Below are 27,542 nucleotides of genomic sequence, written 5' to 3'. Positions count from 1 at the left end.
CACTGTTCCAAAGCAGATTTTATAACTGCTGAGTCCAGGATGTTGAAATTATACACAGAAACCAGTCAAGCAGCTATTTAAAAGCTGTGCCGAAATTACAGCTGTCAAAGCTTAGATAAAAACACATTGTTAGATACAAGACGGTACCAGTAGAGTAGGAGTTATTAAACTGAGAGCATTTGATACTGAAACAGACTGGACACGAATTGATGTTCATTCTCAAAGCACCCTTTTCAGTAATTAAGGATGATCTGGTGTAATTAGCCATGCTTTACCGAGGATGTGCTGGTTGTGCTAGGCCTGGAGAAGGGATCAGGTAAGGACAGCTGCTCCTGGAGCTGCTGGTGAGTGTCTTCTTGTGTCATGACACTGTGAGCACGGCTCGAGTTCCCTCGAGGTTTCTGCAAGGAGAGTAACAGAGTTATGGCTTTTTCTTAGTGCAGCAGTTCATTGAAAATAATTAACCCAGGAATTAAAGCTAATTTTCAAAATTAATCATTTTATACCTAGTTATGAAGAGGGAAACATTCAATTGGCATTAGAACTAAGCAGGTAAGCATGGGTGATGCTGTTGCTCAAAACCGATATAACATTTTTCTATTTGATCAACTATTTGACCTTCTGTCACAAAACAACAAATAAATTGGAACTCTTGGGCTGGGTAATTAGACCAGCAGTGATAACAACTTTAGATTACCCAGTAATAAAATGAGATTCTTGTGCCTGTTACCGTTTGCCTGTGGGGTCCTGTGGTGCTCCCACGCTCTGCCCCAGTGCTGGTGGCAATGGGTGGCAGGGGGTGATTTCTGTTTAGCAGCAGTGGGGAGGGCGAGGTCAGCTGCTCCTGTGCAGTCAGGCTGGAATGAACCAGTAAGAACAGAAAAAACACACAGTTAATGTGTTTGGCAGGTGGAAAGGTGTAATGTTGCCAGTTTCTTTGGCCTTCTGGAGTTGACTGTTCTGTAACAATAACTTGGAAAAGCTTCAAACCATTTATAAAAGACTTTCCTAAGTGCTCTCTGCTTACATTTTACAATATGTTTTGTCCTGGATTGTCAAGGAAATTCCAATTGGACTGCTACCAATACCCTGACCCACAGGGTGTCAAGCTGTGTTCTGACTCTGTCAGTGTTGTTTTGGTTTACTGCATTGTTTATTTTATCTTTTTATTTTCTGTTATTTGCTGCCCCCATATTTTTTACCTGAGAGCCCCTTAATTTAAAATTTATAGCAATTCAGAGTGGGGGGAGGTTACATTTTCCATTTCAGGGAGGCTCCTGCCTTCCTTAGCAGACACCTGTCTTTCCAAACCTAGACACATTTTAATAAAGCAGAGATGTCAGTATTTCTTACATTGACTGAAGCCTGAGGAAAGGGAACAGAAACACAAAATACTGGAAGGAGAAACACCAGTTATGAAGGGACAAGGAGTAAGTCTCTCAACAGTATGTGACAAGAAGGCAACAGACTTGATGATAAACAACAAAACTAGAAGTAAGCTACATCAATTTAGAACATGTGAAATAGACAGGTCTATCAAATCCTGCAGTGTTTCCTGATACCCTGTGGTCCCTGTAAATGACTCCAGTCAGTCAGGTCACTGTGCAAAATAAAAGAAAGATATTCTAGATATGATTAAGGGCTCATTAAGAGCCCTTTGGTTAGTCAGATAACCCACCTGAACATCTTTATAGTCCACTCTGGGCTAGGATAACAACATGCAGTATGACCTCCAAAAACTGCAGAATTTTAAATTTATCTTGAAAATAGGCTGCAGAAAGAGACAGCCAGGTCTCTTTCTCTCAGGAGATGGTGGCATTCACTTTGCTTGCAGAGGACAGACTGAGATCTATTGCTCACTTGCAAAACTACCTGAACATGGGAATGTGTGTGATCCACTGAATCACAGCCGGCAGCACAATGAACATCAGCTTTAAGAACTCAGCCCTCTCAGGGGAGTTGTGCTTTAAGGGGCAGCTCCTCTCCCTACCCAAGGCTGCTCTCTGACCCTGGTGCTGTTTTGGGGACCTACAGGCGCCTGCAGACGTCGTCCCCGGAGCGCGGGGTCCCGATGGGATGCAGGGTCCGTGGGGGGGCGTTCCTCCTCCTGGTGCAGCGGGACAGGGACGAGGTGCTGAGCTCCAGGGGACGGTTTGGCCACGCCCTGGTAGAGAGGAGGGAGCTCGAACCGGGCCGTTTGTCATCCAGCTCCCTAGCAACAACAACAACAACAAAATTACAAGACCAAAAGGGAGATGGTCAGCATGACAACTGCTGTTTGCAAAGTGCTCACCTACAGGTGACTTTAATCATAAAATATGTGGGTAGAAATTATGTGTGTTGATTTTTAATGTAACTTGTGGTAATCACATATTCTCTGAACAGAGACATAGCTCTCCCAGGATTTTCCTGAGCAGCTGTGAGAAAGCTCAGAGAAAAGAATGAGAAACAATTCTTATCTTCACTTGCTGCACCTGTTGTTGTGCATGTGTGGAATGTGTTATGCAGATTTGTTTACCAAAGGGTGGTTTCTTAATTGAACACTAGTGATGGTGTTTGGGTTCATTGATCAATTAGATCTGTCTGTATTGGACTGTCTGAAAAGGATGATCAGTTTCTTAGTAATATAGTATAATATGGTATAGTATAGTATAATAAAGCAATTAATCAGCCTTCTACAATCATGGAGTCAATGCTCATTATTCCCCAATCAGGGAATACTACTATGACAGTAACTATATCAATTTTCACAGAGGACAAATAAACAAATAACCAAGCAGGAAAATAACTAATTGCTTTCTCTGGCAGAGGAATTTATCTTACAAGGTTTTGGGTCGAATCCCTCTCACTGTGAGAGTGCTCTACTTTATTTACTACAGGTGATCTGTAGCTCTTACAGTGTTTTCTCCATGACAGGCAGGTTCCTTTGGTGTAACTGGATCCCATGGATCACCATCAAGCCATTCAGGTTACGCTGGGAACTACTACTTGACCCTTGAGAGAGACTTACCTGAAATTAAAACAAAATAAGTAAGTTATTGTTTGGCAGAGACACACACAAATATTTATAGGCTTTGTATATCACTTTGGAGAAGAGTCATTAATTTCTTCCATGATATCCAGATAAATACTCAGTTATATTATTTCCCCAGCTAAGGGATCTTAGCATTTAATTTTTTTAGAATGACAGTGCTTAGAAAATGTCCTAACACTGAGGATTTTCCAACTGAGCAGCTCATTTGCTGATCTTCCAACAATGACTATCATCAGAAGCTTTACAAAAATAATTTTCAGTGTATATTGACATTTTATGTCAAGAACAGATCTGCAAAGTCCTTTTCTGAGATGCAGACTGATCTGAAAAAAACCATCATATTCCACCCACCATACAAAGAGCAAATAGAAAATAGCAGAGCTTTAATCCCATACATACTTGAGGTGTTTTTCTCCTCTTTTTGCTTTTGCGGCCACCTCTGGGTTTTGGGCACTACACACACAATAAGGGGACACAAGGGAGAGGCAGGGGAAAGAAATAAAGGAGAAAAATAAAAAGAAATAAGAAGGAAAGAGCTGAATTAAAATGGAATAAATAGGTAACACTTTGGTGCTCACCACTCTAGATGCAAATCATCTAAAGTAGATTATACAGTTAAATCAGTGTCTGAGAAAAAAAAAAACTGGTTTAGAACTGCAGAGATTTCTCCCTTCTTGCTGGATGAATTAACTATTAATGTGAGAATGGAATCCCACACACACACTCCTCAATCTCACCATTTAACTGAAACATTAAATTGTGGAAAGAACTACATCCTGAATCAACAGCCACCACATGGTTGTCACACACAGATATAAAATACTGTTTCAAGGAGGAAAGTAGGAATTAAAACTTCCAACTGAGTAACAACAGGACTGAAGTGTCAGAAAGGACAGCCAGCATTCACACAAAGTCTAAACCAATTATTTACCTAAACAGAACCACTCTGTCTGCTGAGGCAACACTGTGATTCACTCACACAAAACAACAGCTGGCTAAAAATCTTTACCAGATTTGATGCCACCGAGGGCATCTTCGTGTGTGGCACCCGAGGTAACAGGGCTGGCAGAGGATCCAACTGCAAAGGGCTTCTGGCATCTGCTTGGAGCGTTTCCACTGTTATATTTTTCTCATCATCTGTGCAAAGCAACAGAATTCCTGTCAATATTGGCATTGCCAGTCATGGACAGTGCTATAATTTAAATTTTTTTTAGAGAGAGTCCCCTTGGATGATAAGCTCTGCTAAGTTTTTGAAGATGTGTTTCACACTGTTAACACTGAAGAGATCATTCCCAAATAAATCACTTTGCAAAAGTAGCTGAAATCCCCTTTTGAGCCCTCACCTTAACTGTGAATCCTTACCAGAGGCTGACCCTTCCCAGTGCCTGCAGATCAATTCTTCCATGCAGACCAGGACTTCGCTCCACACATCATCAAACACAAAGGTGAGCACGGAATCCTTCATGCAGGAATAGGGAGAGACAGGAGGAAACCCCAATTTCCGTCTGCCAGAGGACAGTCCCATGTTCCTCTCGTGCAACTCCTCCTCCCTGCAAAAATGGAAGTATTACCTGCACCAGAAACACATTGTGCCCTATATTTATTTTCAGTTTTCCCACTGACCTCAGTGAGAAATGACTGACCCACCCTGGTCTCCCTATAAAGAATGATTATAAATCATAGTCCATGAACAATAATTAACCCATGAGATCAAATTCACAGCAAAAAAAAAAGAATTATTTGTTACAGTGATATTTCTTCATCACATTGTTAGGCTCCATATCTAATGACAGGATAGAATCCTGAAGACAAGAGAGTGATATTTTTTGCTGCAGCAATGTCTCTCTAGTCTGGTAAAACCAAGAAAGATAACAATTTTAATTTAATGGTCCATGTAGATGAGTGGCTTTAATTATTAAAACCAATTAAGTAGTCAGGAACTGACAGCATCCTCCAGAGTCCTTACCCAGCCAATATGTTCATACTGAAGGGCTGAATAATGTAAGGGGGTAAAAAGATAAAAAGAGTGGTAATTGTTTCTTGACAAGCATAAAATCCACTCTGGTTCTTAAAAACACCACTGAAAAAAAATCCAAAAAGGTACAATTCCACCCAAAACAGAAGCAGCACACTGCTGTTGCATAACTAACAGCAGTGAATTTGACACAGTGTAAAAAATAAATGGTGTTTAAACATGTATTATTAAATACTCATGCCCTTAGTTAGGATGGAATGAATTATTCAAACCAAGCACAAAAATAGACAGTGTGAAAAATGATCAAAAAATTCTTAAACATAATTTAGTGAAAGAAATTGCCCTAGGAAATAGGTTGGGAAAATTCCCAGTGCCCAGGCAACCTCAGGCCTTAGAAAGCTCTGTAGAGAAAAGATAAATCAATTCATCAAGTATGTGTATCGTAACTGCAGGAACCCCAGGAGAGTATTTTAATCCTCAATACCTACACATCTCTGTGGTCAAATGCCAAGTATTCCTCCACGATGCCTTCAGACAGAATGACTTCCTCTTCCCCTTCACCCCTCTCTGAGGAACACAGGGTGGGAGGCTTGGAAGGGTCGGCCTTTTTGTGAGCAGGAGCAACAAAAAGAGGCACCTTCTTGCCCAAAACACTAAATCTGGACAGTTTTCAGAAAGCAGAAAGAAAGATGAGTTGTTATTCCTCCTCAAATAACTGAGACAAGCATGGTTGTTAAGGGCAAGCAGTAGAGGCCAAAAAAACTATTCATTAAAGTAACAACTTCTGGTTTGGATACCTTTTAATTCTTGCTAAGGAACCTGAAATTTCAGGAAAAAAATGTCCAAAGCTATTAGAAAGCATTCTGAAACTTTAAATAATAAAAGCAGCACTAACAGTACTTCGTATTTTTTAAAGCCTAGGCAAATCCAACAGATGATTAATAATAAAACCAGCTACAGTACATATGTATTCTTAAGAAATCAGCAGCAGCAAAGATATTTCTATTTACTGGCCACTTCACTGTAGTCAGCAAAAGCACAGCTACGTGTTCCTGCTATTCTAAGTGTAATAAATTCAGTTAAAAAAGAAAAAAGGAAATTCAGTTAAAAAGGAAAAAAGGAAATTCAGTTAAAAAGGAAAAGAAAAAGAATGTGCTGTGTTCAAAACTCAGCCCAACAAGAAGGCTGCGCACTCTTAAAAAGCAGAGAACAAACCTGCCCTCCCACCCTGGCATGATCCAGGCTCACTGCTGGTACTTACTCATCAGAATCCTTCTCCTGTGGTGAACTTACATCCGAGGGAGCCAAACTGCCCAAGGGGGAACTGGAGTACCATCCATAGCCTTCATCTGTGGGGGCCACCACCTGCTTCCCCACCACCCTGCCACGGCAAAAGCAAAGGAGAAACAAGCAGAAAACCTTGGCAGTGCAGTTATTGAAGGGTGTAAGAACAGCAGCAAATCCTAAAAGCTCTCCTGGGAGGCTGTGCAGTTTTCCTGGTGATACTTTCAGTTTTCTAAGAGAATTCTGCTCTGTTAAGGCCAAGTCAGTCACAGATGGCAACAAACCTCTGTCAAGGAACCACGTGTGAGGTAAGAGGATGTTTATTAAGGACAGGCAGGCACATCACCAGAGTGATCTTTTTATCTCTACTGCATAACTGCATAAACCCTGTTTTAAAAGCAGCTGTGTGCCTGGTAGGGAAGGCAGCAGCACCAGCCCATTAATAAAATACCTGAGATGAGGAAAGCTGGAGGACCACTGGTGGCATTCTTCCCTCAGTCCCTCCACATGAACAGTCTCTTTCTGCTCATACAGAAGCTCATCAATTTGTCTGAACATCTGCTGAACTTGTTGTGTGGCAGCTTTGTCAAATTCCTGGAGAGGAAAGAAAATACTTGGTGAATAGCATTTGCAGGGTTTTTTAAATTGATCTTTTAAAATATAATTGGAAGTCACAACTGTTTAGAGCTTAGCATGACTGCAGCAAAAGATTTTAACTTTAATTATTTTCTCCCAGAGATGATGCAGCCTGCTCTTAAGATGGATGGCAGCCACATAAAAAGATTATATTGACACAGCAGAAAAAACTATTAAAACATTTTGAAATATCCGTATTATTATATTAAGCTACAAGACTTAAAAGAATAGAAACAGGAAGGATAAAATTCAGTGATATTTTAATGCAATGGAGGATTTGTTGCTGCCAGTGTCCACAAACAGCAGCAACACAAAAAGCAATGCAGGCTGGTGGGAAGCACTGAACCTGAGGATGGTCAGGCCCTTTCTTACATGTAGACAGAAAATGGGGTCAGTTATGGGATCATTTAAATCTAAACAGCTCCATCTCACCTCCCAGAAGGCAATAACAGACTAGGCTTTGGTGGAAGGAGACAAATCAAACATTTCTAAATAAAAAAAACTGTTTTAGGAGCTTCCCATATTTTGAGAAATATGCAAAGATGCAGAAGTTTGATCAACTCACACCAACTATCTGAAAGTCATCCAGCCATGGCTGGGGTTCCACAATAACAGCATTTATAGATACACTCATGCACTAAATGATTTGCATTTCCAAAATTTTTAGTGGAAATGCAGAATATTAACAGAATAGTATGAGCCTAATGTGTTTTGAACAGAAAGATGGAAAGCAGTAAAAAAAAAAATGTTCTTTCTCTAATCAGTACCATGACTTTTTGACAGATCCAATCATTTTTGTTCTGAGATGTCTTTGAAGTGGTACTTGAAGTGTCTTTCTGTGCTCAATTTGGCTTGGATGATTATGTTCTACTCACATCATAGCCCCAGGAGAAGACTGAGCTGTCTTCTGTGGAGGTGTCAGCACAACCCTGACTCGCAGTCCGTGCATCCCCATGATCATCCGATCCCTTACCGATTCCCGACTCCCTGAAATGCACGCGTCGAGCCGAAAACAAAAACAAAGAGAAAGCAATACAGCCCACAATAAACAATGACAGATCGAGTGTGTCAGCACACAAAGCCTGGCTGTACCAGAACAGCTGGATCAGATGTGTCAGGACAAGTACCTGGAGGTCTGGGCACGCTTTTCAGCCGTGGCTGAGGCTGAGCACACCTGAGCCCCCGGCTCTGGCGGTGGGTGATGCCTCAGGGCATGTTTGGGGAGTCCTTGTCTGAAAAAACAGAAGTGCAACTTCACATAACTTACAAGAATTTACAGAGTCCCCGATAAATTTTATAGGTTTTTCTTTCCTGCTTCTCAAGGAGTATTTATTTATTAGCATTACAAAGCTAATTCTTGTCGCTTAAACTCTAGGTTTAAGGTGTCAAAAATAACTCTAGGATAAATATGGACTTAAAGGTCTTGGCTTAAAAATCAGTTAAACTTAAACCTAAGATGCTGTGAATTGGGCTACAGCTCCCTAAAAGCAGAGACAACGCCATTATCCCTGTAGATTAATTACACTGAATTAAATGAAATAGAAAAAGAGTAAACTAGCCGAATAAGCCAGAACTGACCCAACTCTTGGGCCAGGGGATAAAAGCCAGTTACAGGGATTTAACAGCGTTCTGTCACACCGTTGTCCGGCCGGGACCGGTGTTCAGGAATCCCGGGAATGCCGGGAACCATCTCCCGTCAGGGACTGGGGGGTGACCGGGCCGTCACGGGGCCCGGCTTGGTGCTGGGGGCAGCGCGGGCGGCAGGCCCGGGAGCGGGGTCGGGGATCGCGACCGGGACCGCGATGGGGCTCGGGGCCGCGCCGGGGGAGCGGCGGCCACTCACGGCTGCACCGGTTTCCGCGCGTATCGCGATATCATCCTCAGCGCCGCCGCCCCGCCGCCGCCATCGCGCCGCTCCTCCCCGGAGGCGGAGCGCTTTGTGCCCCGGCGCGATGGAGGCGCTGCGGCGGCCGGCGCTGCCCGAGGACGCGGTGCGGTACCGCCTGTTCGCGGCGGCGGGCCCGGGCGGCGAGGCGCTGCTGCGGCGCTGCGCTGAGCTGGCCCTGGTGCGCTTCGCCCCGCTCCTGGCCTCCTACGTGTGGCAGCGGCAGCCGTTCCGCCTGCGCTACGTGCCGCGCCGCGGTGAGCCGGGAGCGGGCCGGGAGGCACGGCGGGAGGAGCGTCCGGAGCAGGGGGACTGTGAGGGGCACCTGGCGGCCGGGAACCGGCAGCGTGTGAGGGGGACCCGGAGGCCTGGAACCGAGGGCGTTTGAGGAGAGAAGCGGCGGAGGGGGGGGGGGCGCGGTGAGGGGAACCCGGCGGCCGGAATCGAGGAGCGTCTGAGGGGAAACCGGGGAGGGGAGCGTTTGAAGGGGATCCGGCGGCAGGTAACAGGGAGCGTGTGAGGGGAAACCAGCGGTGCTGTGAGGGGAACCCGGCGGCCGAGAACTGGGATGTATTGAGGAGAGTCCGGCGGCCGGGAACCGGCAGCGTGTGTGGGGGCACTGGGCCGTGTGAAGAAGACCCCGTGGCCAGGAACCGAGGGCGTGTGAGGGCGAACCGAGGACGGGGGTGTAAAGGGAACCCGGCGGCCAGAAACCAGGAGCGTGTGAGGGGGAACCGGCAGCGTGTGAGGGGGAACCGGCGGCCGGGACCCGGGAGCGTGTGAGGGGAACCGGGAGCCTGTGAGGGGCACCCGGCGGCTTCCCCGACTCTCGGTGTCACAGCACGGGTTAACCCAGTCAGGCATCTGGTGCCACCTCCCTGCTGCAGCAGGGCCATCCCCGAGCACAGGACACAAGACTCTGGCAGCAGGGTCTGGGATATCCCCGGTGAGGGAGACTCCGCAGCCTGTGTGGACAATCTGTTCCTGGGCATGGCGTTGCTGAGCCGCCTCTCCTCTCTCTGCCCCGTGCAGGTGAGAGCCCGGCGCACTTGGGCGGCACCACGGTGTTCGGGGATAACGTGGAGGATGAGTGGTTCATTGTGTACCTGCTGCGGGAGATCACCAGGGAGTTCCCGGGGCTGGCAGCCAGGTGAGGCGGGTGCTGCCGAGCTGCTTTTGTGGGAGGGCTGCCAAGGGGCAGTGCCTGTGCTCTGGGGGTCCTGTCTTACCATTGCCCATGCTTGGAGGTGTTTACCCATCCCACATATTGGAAGTGTCCAAGGACAGGTTGGATGGGGCTGGGAGCAGCCTGGGCTAGTGGAAGGTGTGCCTGCCTGTGGCAAGGGTGTTGGAACCAGGTGTTGATCTTTAAGGTCCCTTCTAACCTAAGCCTTTCTATGGATTTATGAATATTAAAAAAAACCCAGCAGACATGGATTCAGAAGTGTGTTGTGCTCTGCAAGGCTTTTCCTGCTAAATTTCCAATTTCTCCTTGGCCAGTATTGATGACAACGATGGAGAGTTTCTCTTGATAGAAGCTGCTGATTTTCTGCCAAAGTGGCTGAATCCTGAGAACAGTGAAAATAGGGTGAGTAAAACTTGTGTACAGTTGGCCAGGGGGACCCAGTGGCCTTTCATGTAGCAGCTGGAGTTTTCTCTTGCGCTTCTAGCTAAGTGGTCTGACTGCCTCTGAAAATCCAGAGTGCTTTCTGTTCCTTACTGTTGCTCCTTTCAGGAGCACTCCTGTATCCAACTGAGTTTTCTAGCTCTACTAGAACCACTTGTTTGGGGGTTTTTTGTTTGTTTTTCTTTGTTTTGTTTTTTTTTTTTTTATTTTACCATATTGTGGAGTGTTTAGGCTAGAGGATTTGCTGCCCTCAGAGTAGGGAATGCTGAGGGCTGGAGTGTTGCTGTCTCTGTAAGGACACAGGCTTTGTCTGGTACAGGTGAAATGATGAGCAGACACCTTCACCTGGATGTGGATGGTTGCTACTGGCAATGGATTAAAGTAGAGATCATTAATTTGGTCATTAGCAAAAAATAGTTTAATTCTTTTTCCCCTACTCCAAGATTCTTAAAAGGGCTGGAACACAACACCAAACTTGATTGCAAGTGTGTACCTGGAGTGTCAGGCTCATATTTTCCTTTTGTTTGAGGGAACTGACAGAGTGAGGAAGTTGGGAACGTTGCATTCGGGGCTTTTCTTAGGATCAGGAACCAGCAGAGGTCGCACGTGGCACCTGAAATAATGCTTTTTAATGCCTGTGATGGTCTGAAGCAGTTAGGTTATGGTGGTTCTCCTGAAGCACTTCTCTAGTGAAGAGAATCGTGGTATTATTGTTGTTAAGGAAATAAGATGTATTTGACAAAACTTGTTGCCGTTAAAATAGAGATTTTTCCTGGTTGGATTGTGGCCTCTGGCATCTCAAATAACTTTTTTAGAAAAGCTGTGCTGCTTCCTGCATTGGTTCTCTATTTGTCCTTTATATTCTCAGTGTTCAAACAGATGCATGTGTATATGCAATGAATTTTTCCATGTCTCTGTGTGTGACTGCTCTTCCCCTGTGTGATGAGAGCATTCCTGCCTGCCAGGTGTTCTTTTACAAAGGAGAGCTGCACATCATTCCGCCGTTGGAGCTTTCGGAGCAGGGCTGGGCCCTCTCTGCTCCCTGTCCCACGGTGCCTCAGGCGCTGGCTCTGTTATCCACCCGCTCCGAGGAGTTCCTGGCTGCAGAGCCCATCAGAGCTGCGCTGAATAAACGCATCCATGGGTACGTGGGGCTGCATTTTGGTCCTCTGCAGCTGTGGGGTTTGGTGCTGTGCTCCCTGGGCTTTAAATGTTCCCCCAGCAGATGGAATAAAGTTGGTTCCTTTTCAGAAATCAGCAGCTGGAGGATTTTCTGTGGCACTCTTGGAAAGAGGGGGATCAGTGTGCTGTAGGCTATGGTCTGGGGATCTGAAACTGGTTCACTGCTGTAATTCTACCCGTGACAATGACAAGAGTTACTCTTCCTTCACACCCTTCTTAGACTGAAAAATCTGAAAGTTCCGTGACCTTTTAGGTGCCCTGTGCCCGAGAAAAAAGAGGATTTGACCTAAAATGTAGAACCAGCAGAATTGTCAGGGCTTCAGCTTGTCACAGCTGTGTTGAGCCCTGTGCTTTATTTTTTGCAAGGATTTGACAGCAAGTATGGCAAACAGTACTGCATAGCTGGATATGTTGGTTAAGTCCTCAGGGACACATCTTACCCATGTGGGAGATTCAATTTTATGAGCCGTGTACATTCATATTATATAAGTATGTATTATGGAAACAGCCATTCTACGCATTGGATTGGCCAGGTTTTAACTCCAGAGTAATTTTCTGACCCATGATCCAGGTCAATATTAAAGGGAAAGGGGCCTCCTGATAAAGAAGGAGTGGTTAACTTGCAGTGCCCTCCCTATGCTCTGTTGCCGTTCAGGTATCCCGAGAAGATCCAGGCCTCGCTGCACCGCGCCCGCTGCTTCCTGCCGGCTGGGATCGTGGCCGTGCTGAGGCTGCGCCCGTCCCTGGTGGCTGCGGCAGTCCAGGCCTTCTACCTGCGGGATCCCGGCGATCTGGGGGCCTGCCGGCACCCTTTCAGAACCTTCCCTGCCGAGCAGCGAGTGATGGCCCTGGTAAGTGCTCTCAGAGCCTCTGATGGCCCTGGTGTGTGCTCCTCTACAGCCTCTGATGGCCGTGGTAAGTGCTCTCCTAAAGCCTTGTCACTTAATTCCTTTCTGTCACTGACAAGGGTTCTGTGGCCAGTGGTATAAACACGGAGATTTAACTTAAAATTATGAGTTATAGGGATGAATTTCCAGGTCATTACATTAATAGCTGCTCTGGAAAATATGGCTGGACTTTCAGGGGAGTGAACATGAGAGAGTTGTTTCTGAAACCACAGATTGTGATAGCAGTTCCTCTGCTGAAGTGCCTGCTGAGTAAATTGATCTCCTTGTGTGATCAGAGCAGTTTGACAGCCCTGCCAGCCAACGGGAGCAGTTGCTCCTAACCAGTGGTTCACTCCCAGGCTTTTCACCTTCTCAGCTGTGCTCTCACAGCTCTGTAAATGCTTTTATGAAGTGTTTTATTAATAACATCAGTCCCAGCACTGTGGTATCTGATGTATTTTGTTACAGAGTTGTACCACTAGACTCCTGAAAAGAAGCGTTGGAGTCAAATTTTGGACTTGTAAACAGTTGCTGAAATCTTTTAAGCAAATTTCATTTTAATTGAAAATACACCTTGTTAATGTGAATACAAAATACTGATGATTTTTCCTAATGTATTTAGACTGACAAAAGTTCATATTTACTTGGGTATTTCAATTTGGGATAAAGTTTGTATAGCCTGAAAAGCAATTTATCAGAAAAATCTATCTAAGATACATTTTGAATGCAGTCTCAGGTACTGCCTGTAATATGGGCACCTTCAAACCCACCCTGGTGAGCCTGGAGGGAGTTTGATGCCTGTTCCCAGCCCAGTCCTGCTGCAGGGAGTGTTTGTTTCTGCTCTGGCTGTTTCAGGTGACTTTCACTCGGTGTTTATATGCACAGCTGGTGCAGCAGCAGTTTGTTCCAGACAGACGCAGTGGATACACCCTGCCCGCCCCATCTCATCCTCAGTACAGAGCCTACGAGCTGGGCATGAAGCTGGTAATGGTTTTTGGTGCATTTTGGGCTTGGTTCATGCATGTCCAGGATGAATGGGTCCTTGTCTGGAAGTTGCCTGCTTGTCCAGAGAAATGTGAGCAAAGTCTGTCACACCTTGAGAACCTCTTGTTGTTGCATCTTTTATCTGCAGGCTCATGGCTTTGAAATTCTGTGCTCCAAGAGCAGTAAAGCAGCTCCTGATGCCAAGAGAAACGTGTTAAGTGGTCCTCTGTGGGAGAGATTCCTCAGGAGCTTGAAGGAGAAGGATTATTTCAAGGTGAAGCAGTGTGTCTGTGGCTTTTAAACATTCCAGGGAAAATACATTTTAACCCTTGAGCTTGTGTGAGGAGTTGCAGTAAGGAGGGGCAAGAGCTTGAATCCTTATCTCTGTGTCAAATGAATTAATGTGTTTAAAGGGGACATGTGCAGGTTGTTCCACTTTGAAAGTAATTTGTTTTGGAAATTAAAAAGGAAAAAGCAAGATTTGGGGATTGATTCATTCATCTAAAGCAAGGGGAGAAATACCCTTGAATGAAGAAAACCACCATGTGATTGTGTGAGGTGTAACAGATTTCACTGGTTTGCATTTCATTTCCACCCCTCTAGAATTAAATGTTCTTAAAGATCCATACATAACAGCATAGACCTATCTGGGCCCATGCAAGTGTAATTTTTGTGTGTGTGTGTGGTTTTTGTGACTTCTGGGGGTTTTGGTGAGGATTTGGGTTTATTTTTAAAGATGCCTTTGACTACTTCTCTGAAGTTAATAAATTGGACATAAATTGAGTAATTATTTGAAGGTTATAAATTGGACAACTTTATTGAGATTATTGGGTTAATATCCTTTAATATACTTCACATATAGGAATGTCCCTTTGCTGTATTGAGTTCCAAGTGTACATGGCCAAGAGGTCTTAGTTGTTTTGGTTGTCTCAGCATTTGTGTGTGACAGTCATCCTTAGGAAGCCTGACTGTGAAGAGGAAGGGAAGGGAGAGTTGTTTGGGTTCATGCCTGTGACTTGCATTAAATAGGGAGAAATGGAAGGATCTGCCAAGTACCTGGAACTGTTGCACATGGCAGAAGATCACTTCCAGCAATCTGTTGCTGTGCCAGAAAGGTGAGAACTACTTGAAATTCATGAGTGTCATATACCCTACAAATCCTTTTAAGTGACCTTTGAAATCCTTGTTACAAACACCTGAACCCTTTTCTCCACTGCACATTTAACATGGGAGCTGTGGCCAGGGCATACAAGTACTAATTCCTCTGGAATACTCCACTGGGAGGAGTTCTGGCTTGAGTAACTCTTTTATCTTGGTTTTGTGAAATGCTGAGCTCTCCCAAGTGGATTCCAAGTGGTGACTGCAAAGCAGTTTTTGCTTGGTTGACTGTAGAAAGTGGATAAAAGTTTCATTGAAAAGCAGTCCCAGTGAATAATGAATACAGGGTAATCTGTCTCCTTTGCTCAAGGAGCTGGCTGTGGATTTCTCTGTAAGATCAAATCCAAAAAATAAATCACTGCTAAAATATCTGAGGCTTTGCCAGCTTATAATATCCTGACTGTTAGTTTTTTTAATTTCCAATCTGTGCTGTTTGGGATCAGGTAATCTTAATATTTACCAAGGCAAATTAAATGTAAAGAAAAAAAAGCCATGACCAATGGGCTTTGGAGCCATCAGCTGGGAATTGCAGGGACTGACTGTGTCCTGTTTTGGCCAATGCTCTGTGTAGTACTCTGGTACTTCCCCCAGATTCATTTCCCTTTTTGATGTGTTTGCACAGAAGGAAAAATGAGGAATTTGAGTGAAAACCTAAATGCAGAGCATGCGATCCCATTGAATCCATTTCAGTAAATTGATTTATTTTCTTCTAGCTCTGATGAAGTGAGCCCAGGTGATGAAATCCTGACACTACTACAGACAACACCCATTGATCTGAAGGAATTGGAGAGAGAAGCGGCTTGTCTTCCTGCAGAGGATGGTGAGCTGGATGGGGGGAATTATTCCTATTACAGATGATTATTTGTGGGGGAGAGGGGGAATGCTGACAGCTGTGAAGTTAGAGCCAGTCCAGCCTTCCTTAAGACTAAACACTGGATTGGCTCTCCCAATTTGGAGTAAGCCTTTCTTCCTCCACTTAGTGGCCAAAGGCTTCTCAGTGACTAGAATGGTCTCTCTTAGTTTGAACTCAGCAAAGCAGAATTTTTAAGTAGTGAAATGAAATCTCCACTCGGTTCTTCTCAGCCTCTCTCTTTGCCAGGTGTGGCCCAGGATCAGCACAAAAACTGAACTGCAGAACTGAGCTGCAGGATGGTTGCAGTCCTGTCAGTCAGCTGGTTTGGGCCTGTGGGCCAGCAGGCTTGTGCAGAGTAACAGATCTGTCCTGTGTTCTTTCAGATGACAGCTGGCTGGATATTACACCAGGTGCTCTGGATCAGATGCTGAAGGAGACAAGAAATGAGTCCCTTCCTTCCACCAATGAGGAAGAGGAAAACTATGACTTGGAAACAGTTGCTGAGAGCATGAAGGCTTTTGTGTCCAAAGTCTCCACACATGAAGGAGCAGAAATGCCATGGTAGTAGCCCTTGGAGTTTGGGTCTGGTGTAGAATGTTGCACTCTGCTGCAGCCTTGTGGTTGATTCTGTGATGTAGAGAATCAGAGTTTGAAGGTGCTGTGCTGAGCAGGGGCCTGAAGCAAAGCCAGAGCAGTGAAACATGTAGTTGCTTTAAATCAGCTTGGTACCACTCTGGCACTGGTGCAGGTTCAAGTGCTGCAAGCTGAGCTGCTCTCTGTCACTCAGTTGGATTTTGTGGTCTTCACAATTTTTTTCTTTTATGCCAAGAATTCTTCCACTCACTGTTTCATGTCTAATGCATACAAGCTTCAAACTTCTGAGGACTTTTAAATTCAAATGTCCCAACTTTGGTCCTGGCTTGAGAGAAATCAATATGGCTTGTGCCTGTGTCAGGCTTATGGAAGTATTAAAGATTTATTTCTTTTAAAATATTTTCTATTTCAGGTTATCTGATGAATCCCATGTTACCTTTGATGTGGATTCTTTTACAAAAGCACTGGACAGAATTTTAGGTGAGATTGCTTCTTTATTTGAAACAAATCCCAGCACGGATTTCTTTGCTGTTGTGCTGACACAAAATCATGTCCAGGGGCAGACTCGGAGGAGCTGGATTCTGATGACCTGGATGAAGAGGAGGAGTTTGGTTTCTCAGATGAGGATGAGGAAGACCTGGATGCTGGGAATGAAAGGCAGGAGCAGAAGGTGTCTCCTGAGGAGCTCGTGGGCAGTCTCAAGGCGTACATGAAGGAGATGGACCGTGAGCTGGCACAGACCAATGTTGGGAAAAGTTTCAGCAGCCACCAGAGAGGGGTGAGTGTGCCTTGATCTCTGATTTGCAGCAGTAATTTCCAAACAGGAAATGTGCTGCGAGTGGCCATTCTGAGTGATGGGATCAGAACCTTCCCACGTGCAAGCAAAGTGTGCTTCACCTGCACCATCATACTTTTTTTTCAAACTAAAGCTTACCTAAGCTTGGAATTTGCCCATCTTTTCCAAGGCTTACATCCATTTCCCTGTTTTTAGTAGTAGGGCAAGCAGCTGCAGCTTCACTTGTGAGTTCCTGTAGTAGTTTTCTCCCATAGGAAGCTGAGCCAGAACTCAGCAACTCTTTTTTCCCTTCTCTTAATCTGGGTAATGGACAGTGGTGATTTTCAGCTGGCATGAGTGTTGCCCGATCCGAGTAGAAAGACACAAAACAACAAAGTTGTTTTATGCGGTGCTTTATTGAGGGCCCTGGGGACCTGAGGACTATTGTCCAAAGTCAGAGCCCCAATTTGCCACAGAATTTACAGGGTTTATATATCTTTCTTAACATGATTGCTTCATTTACTCCATGTGCATTGCTAAGCATTTTTAATCAACGTCATGATACACCCAACATCTCCCTGCACACTTTTAGAGATAGCATACAGAGATTTATTAGGTACACCCTGACATCCGTTACTCAGCCAAAAGGTGCATTCCATAGATAAGGTTTAGTACATTTTCTAGATAATACATCTTCCGATCTACCTGGCACTAAAGCACTAAAGTTCACTTGAAGTTTACCGGGCCTATGAGGCCTTAGCATAACTACTGCTACTTATGCTAACTTTATATTGTTTCACTAATCTAGGCATCTGTTAACTAGAATATAATTTTCAATCATTTCTGCAACAAGTCCCCCCTTTTGAGCATTCTTCAGATCTTCTGCAAGGATGCTCAACCTTCAGCTTCGGTTCTTCTAGGAAGGGCAGGAAGGGCCACCTCTTCGTATTTAGGCGGGGGAATTCCCAATCCGTAGTTTCTTCCTATAGCTTTTACCAATCTTCGGGTTCGTCTTGTTTCCTTGGTTATTATTCCTAAAACACACTTATATGCTATCCAAGCAACAATTAGTACAATCACAAACAACAATATATATTGCAGTATTGACGATATCCAACCAGAAACCTGAAGCCCCATTGAGTCTAACAAGGCTCCTATCCAATTGTGCTGGGCCTCCTTTTCAATTTCCTTTGTTCCAGATTCCACTATTTCTAGTTGGGAGATATCCTTCTCTACCTCGATTGTTACATTTGGGATATGGATGCAACAGTGGTCAATTCTTTTGTTCAAATACCCACAGACTCCATGCTCCTTCAATAACAACATATCTAGAGCCATTCTATTTTGGAGAGTCATACGGGAAGTAGCCTGCAACTGTAAGTTCAAATCAGTGAACCCTTTTCTAGTTGCTACTGCCAGTCTCTCTGTTTGTCCCAGTAACTTAAACAACATTTCTCTATTTCTATATGTAGCTATTGGTGCAAACAAAGATTCCAATGCCCATCCAAACTTCACCCCGCTGTCTGGTTCATGCCATTGATCTTCATCTCCTAATAAATTCAAATCATCATCAATTTCTCTCTTTCTCCTAGTCCCTGATTCCCTTAACTTAGACTGTTTCCACAAAGGACATAGCGTTGGTATTTCCAAAGTTACTTGTGTCACTGGTCCGTCCAAAGGGAGATGAGTGGTCCACTGTCCATGTTCCATTACCCACACCAAATTTCCTGGACTTCTGAGTGTAGTTGTTCTACAGGAGACCCTTCCATAAAATCCATTCATAAGGGGTTTGCCTGGTACTGTATGATTGTATTTCCTACATTCACATCCCCATTTCAAAAGGACCCTTACCGGGACTAGGCTAATTTGATCCCCTGGAGTATCACATGTATAAACTTCTGTACAATTCCAGTTTTCTTTTGTTATCACCCTCTCTCTAGTTGAGGTATATATCTCCGACACTTCGTCATGTGATTGGTTTTTACTTCCTGACCACTGTACACACCAATCAACAGGCCCAATATAACTATAGTGTTCCAGCAAACTTGGACCCCAAATTGCCTCCCAGTGATCCCATATGGGCTGTTCTTGTGTCATATTATGACATTGCATTTCCCGGGATAATTGCTTCCTCTTGATTTGTTGGTCTTGCTTATCAAAACACCAACCATAATTTCCTAATCCTCCATACAATCCAGGTTTTGGTTCGTATCTACCTCCTTTTTCCCGACAATCCCAAATTGATGAATATCTCCATACAGGGGAATAGCCTTCTTTAATCTCTACTACCTCCTTTTCCACAACCTCCATTTGACACATAACTGTCATGTTCCCTTGTATTGTTGGAGGCATTGGGACCGGAATCACTCCCCATGGAATAGGTTCCCCAGCTGCCTGTGGGAGCGGAAGACATGCTGTGATTCGTGAGACATTTTGTACTGTCCCAAAATCTCTGATCAATCCTACTATCAGATTTTCTTGTTCCTGCTCATTTTGAATAGTGATATTGGTTTCTCTTACTCCTCTTGGTTTCCCTCGAGTGAGTGAGACCATCGTCCTTGAATGTCCCCACCAAGAATCCTTGCTAATCCAGCACCAGTAATATCCCTCGTCCTCAGGCTGTACGTCCTTGATTATAAGGATGACAGTTTGGTCTGATCGTTTTTCCCTGCGATATTTCCCTTCCTTGTCCCATATATTGTTTCCCTTAAACCACCATCCATATTCAATAAACTGTACATCCCTTTCTATCTTACAGACTAGAATGACTGCCTTGTTCCGTACTGCTCGAAATATTCCACGTGTTGCTTTAACCCTTTCTCCCAAATGTGCCTTAGCTATTGACGATCGGATACCATAGTCTGCATCTAATCCACACATAACTAAACACAGATAACGCCCTTCATCCATGCCTTGTTTAGGGCCCGAAATGTTTAACCACCCAATTCCTCTGTCCCCTACTTTCCACCAACTCACCCCCTGGTCAATTTGTTCCCACATTTGTTGTTGTTCTCTCCACCACTTAACCTTCACATCTTGTTTACATGCTTCTGTCAGCGTGAATGGGCAATTGAGCTTTTACGGGGGACCGTCCCACATGTCTTGAATAGTGGATGTTGGCTTAACTGACACCGATTCCTGAGAGACAGTTCCTTCCCGTAATCTCCAAGATACCACCCTCAATTTGATTTTCTTATAGTCAAAGCTATACTTAATTTGCACTATACACATATAGATTTCCATATCTTCCTTGGTTACTTGCTTTAATTGTAATGTGGTATTTCCTTTCTGTGCATCCCTATCCCAAACGGTAGTAAAACTTGCCTTGGGGTACCCAGCTCCTTGTTTCCAGAATACTCGTAAATCTCGGGCTTCAGCTTTCTGGTCATTGGTAACAGCACAGGTCAGATTCACATCCATCCCTTCCATGATTCCGACAACAGGTTCTGAAACAGTAACAACCACAACACCTTGAGCAGGTATCAATTTCATCATTACCAGTAACAGAATAATTAAGAATGCGGCTTTGCGCGAAATGTCATTCGCGTCGGGGAGACCATCTGAGCCTCCCATTGTGTTGGAATTTTCTTGACTCGAGTGTAGTGGATCCAGGTGTCGATTCCCGCCACCTTTACTGCTGTGTATGTCGTCAGGATCACCTGGTAAGGACCGTCCCATGTTTCTTTCAGTGGATCAGTAAACCAGTTTTTCACATACACTCGGTCACCAGGCTGGATGTCATGGACGGGGTTCTCCAGTGGTAGAGGTCGGTTCCACTGCAGGGCGCCCCGTAGGCTGTTGAGAGTTCTGTTTAGTGACATTACATAATTAAATATCACTTGATCCCCTTGTACATGCAAATCTCCCTTCAGTACAGTAGCATGATAAGGTTTCCCATATAGAATCTCATAAGGACTTACTCCCAACCTCTCTCTGGGCTTTATCCTAATTCGCAATAGAGCTAACGGTAATGCTTGCAGCCATTGCATTTTAGCTTCCTGACAAATTTTCTTAATTTGCCCTTTCAATGTTTGATTCATTCTTTCAACCTGACCACTTGATTGAGGTCGCCAAGGTGTGTGCAAGTCCCATGATATGTCCAGCATCCTGGCTACTGTTTGAACGACTCCAGCTATAAAATGTGGACCTCTATCCGATGATAACCCTAGAGGTACTCCAAACCTGGGAATTATTTCTTTGAGCAATGTCCTGACCACTTCTTTAGCCTGATTTGTCCTACAGGGGTAGGCTTCTGGCCATCCTGAAAAGGTACAGACATACACTAATAAGTATTTGAAATTCTGTGCTTTTGGTAACTCGGAAAAATCTACCTGCCAATAATCTCCTGGTTCCGGTCCTACCTGTAGTTTCCCCAGTTGAATTTGTTTCCTGACAATCGGATTGTTTTTCAAACAGACTGGGCACATTGCATTCACCCGTTTTGCAAGTGTTAACATCTGGTTCGAAACTATCTCTCTCCGTAAGAATTTTACGAGCATCTCCGCACCCCAATGGCATTTGTTATGTTCTGTTTCAAGGATGACTTTCATTATTTTTGCTGGTACCACTACTTGTCCCGTTGTTGTCACATACCATCCAGTCGTGTTCTTTTGTGCATTCAATAACGTTGCCAGCTTCTCATCGTCTGTTGTGTATTTGGGTGCCTGGTTTAGGAAGGGATTCACTGGGCTTACCTTGACAGGTATTAATGCCATCTGAGTCCATACCTCTCGTGCCACCTTTCGAGCCGTCACATCTGCCAAATCATTTCCACGATAAATTTTTCCTTCCTCCTTCCGATGTCCTCTTACGTGCATCACCGCAACTTTTGTCGGCCTGTGTACTGCTTCCAGCAAGGCTAGGATTTCTTCTTTGTATTTGATAGAAGTTCCCTGTGAACTGAGTAGTCCCCTCTCCTTCCACAATGCCCCATGTATATGAATTACCCCGAAGGCATATTTAGAATCGGTCCAAATGTTAACTTTCGTTCCAGTACTCAGAATAAGGGCTTGTGTAAGCCCAATTATCTCTGCCTTCTGAGCTGAGGTGCCAGGAGGTAAAGCTTTTGCCTCTACCACCGTATGAACAGTCACCACGGCATACCCTGCATACCTGGTACCACGTTCCACATAGCTTGATCCGTCCGTAAACAGTTCCCAATCTGGATCTTCCAGTGGTGTGTCCTTAAGATCCGTCCGACTCGCGTATACCTGCTCGATAACCTCCACACAATCATGCGCCAATTCCCCTTCCTCCTGTTCACTGCGGAGAAATTCTGCTGGATTGATATGATTAGTTATTTTCAATTCTACATCATCCTGCTCTCTCAATATGGCTTGGTACTGCAGCATTCGGCTAGATGATAACCAGTGACCCCCCTTTTGTTCCAAAACAGCCAGTACCATATGGGGCACAAATACCTCCATTTTCTTGCCCATTGTCAATTTCCTGGCTTCTTGAATGAGGATCACCGTGGCCGCAACCACCCGCAAGCACGACGGCCAACCAGCACTGACTGTGTCCAGCTGCTTCGAGAAGTATCCCACCGGGCGTTTCCATGACCCGATCCGTTGAGTTAACACTCCCAGAGCCAATTTTTGTCTTTCATTCACGTACAACTGAAAGTCCTTGCTTAGATCCGGGAGCCCTAAAGCCGGAGCCTCCTTCAGGGCTTGCTTTAAATTCTGAAAGGCATTCTTCCTTAACCTGTCCCAGTTCAGCTGTGGTTCCTTCAGGGCCTCATACAATGGTTTTGCTAATAACCCGAAATTCGGAATCCACAATCGACACTATCCTACCATCCCCAGGAAAGATCTTAATTCTTGATGACTCCTCGGGAGCGGGATGGCGCAAATGGCCTCCACTCGGTTGATTCCCAACCGTCTCTGACCCTGAATGATTTCACAACCCAGGTAAATCACACTTTCCTTTACTAGCTGTGCTTTTTCCTTTGATACTCGATATCCAGCCTGGCCCAGCATGTTCAACAATGCTATTGTAAGTTTCAAACACAGTTCTTTCTCTTCAGTGGCTAGAAAAATATCATCGACATACTGCAAAATCACGTATGAGGACGGTGAGTCTCTTACCTCAGTCATCTGCCATCCTTCCAATTCTTTTGCCAACTGATTCCCAAATATCGAGGGACTGTTTTTAAATCCTTGGGGAATTCTCGTCCAGGTGAGTTGCTTCTTACGACCGGTGTCTGGGCTTTCCCATTCGAAGGCAAAATATTTCCTACTTTGCAATGCCAAGGGAATGCAGAAGAATGCATCCTTCAAATCAATCACAGTGAACCATTTGAATTTTTCAGACACAGATGTTAACAGAGTATATGGATTTGCAACCACCGGGTGAATATCCTTAACAATGTTATTAATTGCCCGTAAATCCTGTACCAATCTATACTTACCGTTAGGCTTCTTTACGGGGAAAATAGGGGTATTGTATTCTGATTCACATTCTTCCAGTATTCCTTGTGTTAAAAATTGGGCTATGAGAGGAGCGACCCCCTTTTTGGCTTCAAGTTTAATAGGATACTGTTTTATATTCACAGGTTGTGCCCCTTCTTTTAATTCCACTATTACTGGTTGAGCAGCTTTGGACTTCCCCGGGACTCCTGTCTCCCATACCCATGGTACCACAGCCTGTTCCACCTCCTCAGGGATAGGGGTGGGTTCTACTTCCTTGATCACAAATAATTTGGCTATTTCTTCCTCAGGGACTTCTACTTTAACTCTTCCATCCTCAAACAGAATTTTCATATTCAAAAGAGATAGCAAATCCCTTCCAAATAGTGACTTGGGGCAATTGGGCATATATAAAAATTGATGATCTAACTCTTTTCCTCCAAATCTTAAATTTAATGGCTGTAGGAACGGCCTTTCTTCCAACTGGCCCATTGCTCCTACTACTTGCACTGTAGTGTCACTGATTGGTCCCAATCGTTTATTTAAAACCGAATAAGTGGCCCCAGTATCTATAGTAAATTCCTGCTCTTTCCCTTCGATTTCTAACCTAACCTTCAAATCCTGTTCTAGTCAGCTCTGATTCTGATAGTTTCCCAGGACCATAGCTTGAGCGACGTCTCCTGGAGTCATCGGGTAGCTTGCTGGCATACTGCTATTCATTCCCACCCCGTTCATCCCGTTCCTTACCGGACATTCGTTCTTCCAATGGCCTATCTGGCGACAAAAGGCACACTGGTTGGGTCCCAGAATTTGTCCCCGTCCCCCTGTATTTTGAAATCCTCCCCTACCGCGACCCATTCCTCGGCCCCGCATAGATCCACCTCTACCCCTCCCTCTATTTCCAGTTTGCTGAATTACTGCTAGAATCCCTGCTTGCTGCCTCTTGGCAGTCTCTTTTTCCCTATTGTTATATACTTTCCAGGCTACCTCCAGCATTTTATCCAAGTTGCGGGTATCCTCTCCCTCTAATTTCTGTAACTTCTTTCGGATATCATCTTGAGATTGTCCCATAAAGATTAATGCAAGCTGTAGCTTCCCTGGCTCATCCTCTACTTCCAAATTAGTATATTTTCTGGCAGTTTCCTTCAGTCTCTCTAGGAATGCTGATGGGGACTCGTTTTTGTCCTGCCTTACTGAATACAGTTTAGACCAATTCAATGTCTTGGGCATACCGGTTCTGATCCCTTCCAGCAACAATTCCTGGTATTCTTTAATTGCACTCATACCCCCGCTTGTATTCGGATCCCATCCCGGATCTTCACTCGGGACCAAATCATTAACAGTTCCTTCTGCTAACTGTAACCTTATAGCCTCTCTAGCTCTCTCCTTTGCTGCTTTTAAAACCATCTCCTTTTCTGTGGAATCCATCAATGTGTCCAACAACACCTGCAAATCATTCCAGTCCGGGTTCTGCGTTCTAATTATCATTTTTACCACCCGCGCCATCCTTTCTGGATCCTCCCGATAGCTTCCTGCAGACTGCTTCCAAATAACCAGATCTCCGGGGGAAAAGGGCACCTTTATCAGTACCCTATCCCCTTGGGGTCCCACCGCTTCCCTCAAGGGAGCTATTAACTTGGGTTCCCCAAGATTTCTTCGCCCTTGCCTTGTCCTATTCGCAAGAGGAGTTCTTTGCACATTTCCAGAAGGGCCGGGAGAGGGGGTATGAGGCTGTATTTTTATAGTTCTGCGTTCCTTCTTACTTTCCCCCGGTTTTTCCTCCTCACTATCATCGCTACTACTATCTCTAGGTAGCGGCGGGTATGAAGAAAGGGAAACCGGAGCAGGGGCTGAGGGAACACTTGGAGCCACGAACGGGGATAAATCCTCCTCTAGTCGGGAGGTTAAAGCCAAGCACTGAGTACATTTAGATTTTTCTTTGCACCCTCCGCATTCCGCATTCTTTAACTCCAAAACCATTATTCCACATTCCTTCTGCCACTCCTTTTTCTCCCTTAGGAGATAGAATAAATCCAAGTACGGCACCTCATCCCATTTCTCATTTCGTCTTAAAAACTGCATTAAAGGAGTGATCACCTCATAATCCACAGACCCATTCACCGGCCACTCCGGTCCTACCCTTTCATATTCCGGCCACCAATGATTACAATAATCAATCATCTTTTCCTTCTCCAAATCCTGATAAAATCCTTCACTCCTCCACCGCTTCAATAAGCAACCTAGCGGAGTATTTCCCGGTATGTTATTGTTAGACTGGGCCATAGTTTTAAACGCTTTAAATGGCATCTTACTTCAATAACCTTACAGCAATCAGCCGCAACCACCAATACACACCAGCACTAAGCACAACCAGCAAAACTATAAATATCAACAGCTCGACTATTCCGACCATAAACAGCAAAAACAAACAGCAAATACAACACCAAGCACCACCAGCAAAACTATAAATATCAATAGCTCAATTATTTCAAACATAAACAGCAAAAATAAACAGCAAAAACAACAGCGTGATTATTATTAGATACCAAACCAACCAAAACCAATCTTGCCGTTTCTCGTCGCCGCGAGTGGCAAGTGCCGGACCTGCGCAGCTTTCGCCGCGTCTGACAGCCGGCGCCTAGGCTTCCCAACCAGACGTCTTAGCCCAATCCTGCGAGGATTACCACCTCGTCTTATGGACAGGCACCCCAATACCAATATCAGAAATAAAGCACCTTCGGGCTTACCTCCTCACAGTCGTCCGACAGGCGCAGGGGTCGGGCACGAACCGATGACTCCCCGAGAATCCCTCGGTGCCGGCGTGGAGTGGATCAGGACGTGAACTGCCCCAGCCACCTTCGGAGTCCTGCCGCGGTCGCCAGAAAACTGTTGCCCGATCCGAGTAGAAAGACACAAAACAACAAAGTTGTTTTATGCGGTGCTTTATTGAGGGCCCTGGGGACCTGAGGACTATTGTCCAAAGTCAGAGCCCCAATTTGCCACAGAATTTACAGGGTTTATATATCTTTCTTAACATGATTGCTTCATTTACTCCATGTGCATTGCTAAGCATTTTTAATCAACGTCATGATACACCCAACATCTCCCTGCACACTTTTAGAGATAGCATACAGAGATTTATTAGGTACACCCTGACATCCGTTACTCAGCCAAAAGGTGCATTCCATAGATAAGGTTTAGTACATTTTCTAGATAATACATCTTCCGATCTACCTGGCACTAAAGCGCTAAAGTTCACTTGAAGTTTACCGGGCCTATGAGGCCTTAGCATAACTACTGCTACTTATGCTAACTTTATATTGTTTCACTAATCTAGGCATCTGTTAACTAGAATATAATTTTCAATCATTTCTGCAACATGAGCATTTGGTGTCTGAATTCCTGTCTGTCCAGACTCAGGAGTGTACTGGACTCTGTTGGCTGCAGAATTGTTATTTCTTTTCTCCTGTGGTTTGCCCTTTTTTTTTTTGTCCCTTAAATCTGCTCATGCAATTTGATGAACCTTTCTCTTTGTACTCACTGCAGGCAAGTTCTGTTGGAGCAGCCCCATGTGAGAGTGCTGGCCCTGATTCTGGAGCTGAGGCTGCTGAGCTGGCACCCCTGGATGTGGACATGAACCTGGTGGCAAACCTGCTGGAGTCCTACAGTGCCCAGGCTGGCCTGGCAGGACCCACCTCGAACATTTTACAGAGCCTGGGGGTGAATTTACCTGAGAGCACAGAGCTCTCTGGCAGCTGAGCAAGGCAGGGAGAGGCTTTGGACAGGACATGGCTGGTGGGGAGATGGAGCACAGACAGACGAGCAGGATGTGGAAGAAGAGGCCAAAGGTTTTAATTTGAGCATTCTGTTCATTATGTGTCACTTCAGCAGAGTGAGTTTACCTGCAAAAGCTTCTGTTTGGACACTGGCTTGGGTGGAAATGAGATTTTCCCTGTTCTAACACAATTTCAGAAAACTGAAAAATGATGTTGAATGAAATGAGGTTTTCTTTTATTACAAAACTTCTCTTCCATTTTTCCAATCAGTGATCCAATTTGCCACATTTCTAAAATGTCCTTTTACCCATTGCTGAGTGGGTTCAATATCTGGGGAGCAGTTCTTGTTCTGAAAATGCTGCTGCCTTCAGGGGGAGCTGGGGAAATACCACACTGCAGGAAGAGTAATTGGATCAAATGTGTAAATATTGGCCAGAAGTATTTTTAAAATTTATTTCAATAAAAACAGAAATAAAACTTGA

At 44.8% G+C, this 27,542-nt stretch overlaps 3 protein-coding genes and 1 long non-coding RNA gene across 5 annotated transcripts in view; 1 reads left to right on the top strand and 3 right to left on the bottom strand.

Annotated features, from left to right (window-relative positions):
* Positions 1-8,864, bottom strand: part of FAM149B1 (family with sequence similarity 149 member B1) — a 13,460-nt gene extending 4,596 nt beyond the window's left edge. Inside the window, exons 1-13 of one of the 2 annotated variants that reach the window (XM_059851036.1) lie at positions 8,773-8,864; positions 8,057-8,161; positions 7,805-7,916; positions 6,745-6,887; positions 6,271-6,390; positions 5,498-5,668; positions 4,397-4,584; positions 4,044-4,171; positions 3,434-3,487; positions 2,898-3,010; positions 2,033-2,212; positions 731-857; positions 276-401 (exon numbers count right to left, since the gene is read on the bottom strand). In XM_059851036.1, the coding sequence (XP_059707019.1) occupies positions 276-401; positions 731-857; positions 2,033-2,212; positions 2,898-3,010; positions 3,434-3,487; positions 4,044-4,171; positions 4,397-4,584; positions 5,498-5,668; positions 6,271-6,390; positions 6,745-6,887; positions 7,805-7,916; positions 8,057-8,161; positions 8,773-8,807 (1,602 nt within the window). In that variant the 5' untranslated portion in view covers positions 8,808-8,864. The remainder of the gene's footprint in view (positions 1-275; positions 402-730; positions 858-2,032; positions 2,213-2,897; positions 3,011-3,433; positions 3,488-4,043; positions 4,172-4,396; positions 4,585-5,497; positions 5,669-6,270; positions 6,391-6,744; positions 6,888-7,804; positions 7,917-8,056; positions 8,162-8,772) is intronic. The other variant, XM_059851037.1, reaches the window with a different exon arrangement.
* Positions 8,852-27,542, top strand: ECD (ecdysoneless cell cycle regulator). The gene is made up of 13 exons (XM_059851035.1): positions 8,852-9,071; positions 9,847-9,964; positions 10,315-10,402; positions 11,407-11,585; positions 12,279-12,474; positions 13,366-13,494; positions 13,643-13,768; positions 14,524-14,609; positions 15,366-15,472; positions 15,889-16,066; positions 16,512-16,579; positions 16,657-16,877; positions 26,831-27,542. The coding sequence occupies exons 1-13, from the start codon at positions 8,882-8,884 to the stop codon at positions 27,041-27,043; spliced, it is 1,899 nt and encodes a 632-aa protein (XP_059707018.1). The 5' UTR covers positions 8,852-8,881; the 3' UTR covers positions 27,044-27,542.
* LOC132329699 (uncharacterized) lies at positions 17,272-20,838 on the bottom strand. Its single transcript, XM_059851033.1, has 2 exons — positions 17,442-20,838; positions 17,272-17,370 (listed from the first exon to the last, which is right to left on the bottom strand). The coding sequence occupies exon 1, from the start codon at positions 19,872-19,874 to the stop codon at positions 17,769-17,771; it is 2,106 nt and encodes a 701-aa protein (XP_059707016.1). The 5' UTR covers positions 19,875-20,838; the 3' UTR covers positions 17,272-17,370; positions 17,442-17,768.
* On the bottom strand, positions 26,211-26,519 carry LOC132329706 (uncharacterized). Its single transcript, XR_009487129.1, has 2 exons — positions 26,381-26,519; positions 26,211-26,309 (listed from the first exon to the last, which is right to left on the bottom strand). It is a non-coding gene; the product is annotated as an uncharacterized LOC132329706 (long non-coding RNA).

This window comes from Haemorhous mexicanus, chromosome 7 (genome assembly GCF_027477595.1).
Source record: "Haemorhous mexicanus isolate bHaeMex1 chromosome 7, bHaeMex1.pri, whole genome shotgun sequence".
In the NCBI taxonomy this organism is placed as follows: domain Eukaryota; kingdom Metazoa; phylum Chordata; class Aves; order Passeriformes; family Fringillidae; genus Haemorhous; species Haemorhous mexicanus.
The sequence above is the reverse complement of the archived record's forward strand: the minus strand, read 5'-3'. Positions and strand labels throughout refer to the sequence as shown.

What these genes read in the sequence shown, in the direction of transcription:
- ECD (XM_059851035.1), top strand. Translation starts at nt 8,882, where the DNA reads ATGGAGGCGCTGCGGCGGCCGGCGCTGCCCGAGGACGCGGTGCGGTAC. An exon ending in GCGCTACGTGCCGCGCCGCG is followed by an intron (nt 9,072 to 9,846) that starts GTGAGCCGGGAG and finishes TGCCCCGTGCAG; the next exon opens with GTGAGAGCCCGGCGCACTTG. An exon ending in TCTGTTGCTGTGCCAGAAAG is followed by an intron (nt 14,610 to 15,365) that starts GTGAGAACTACT and finishes ATTTTCTTCTAG; the next exon opens with CTCTGATGAAGTGAGCCCAG.
- LOC132329699 (XM_059851033.1), bottom strand. Translation starts at nt 19,874, where the DNA reads ATGTGGGAACAAATTGACCAGGGGGTGAGTTGGTGGAAAGTAGGGGAC.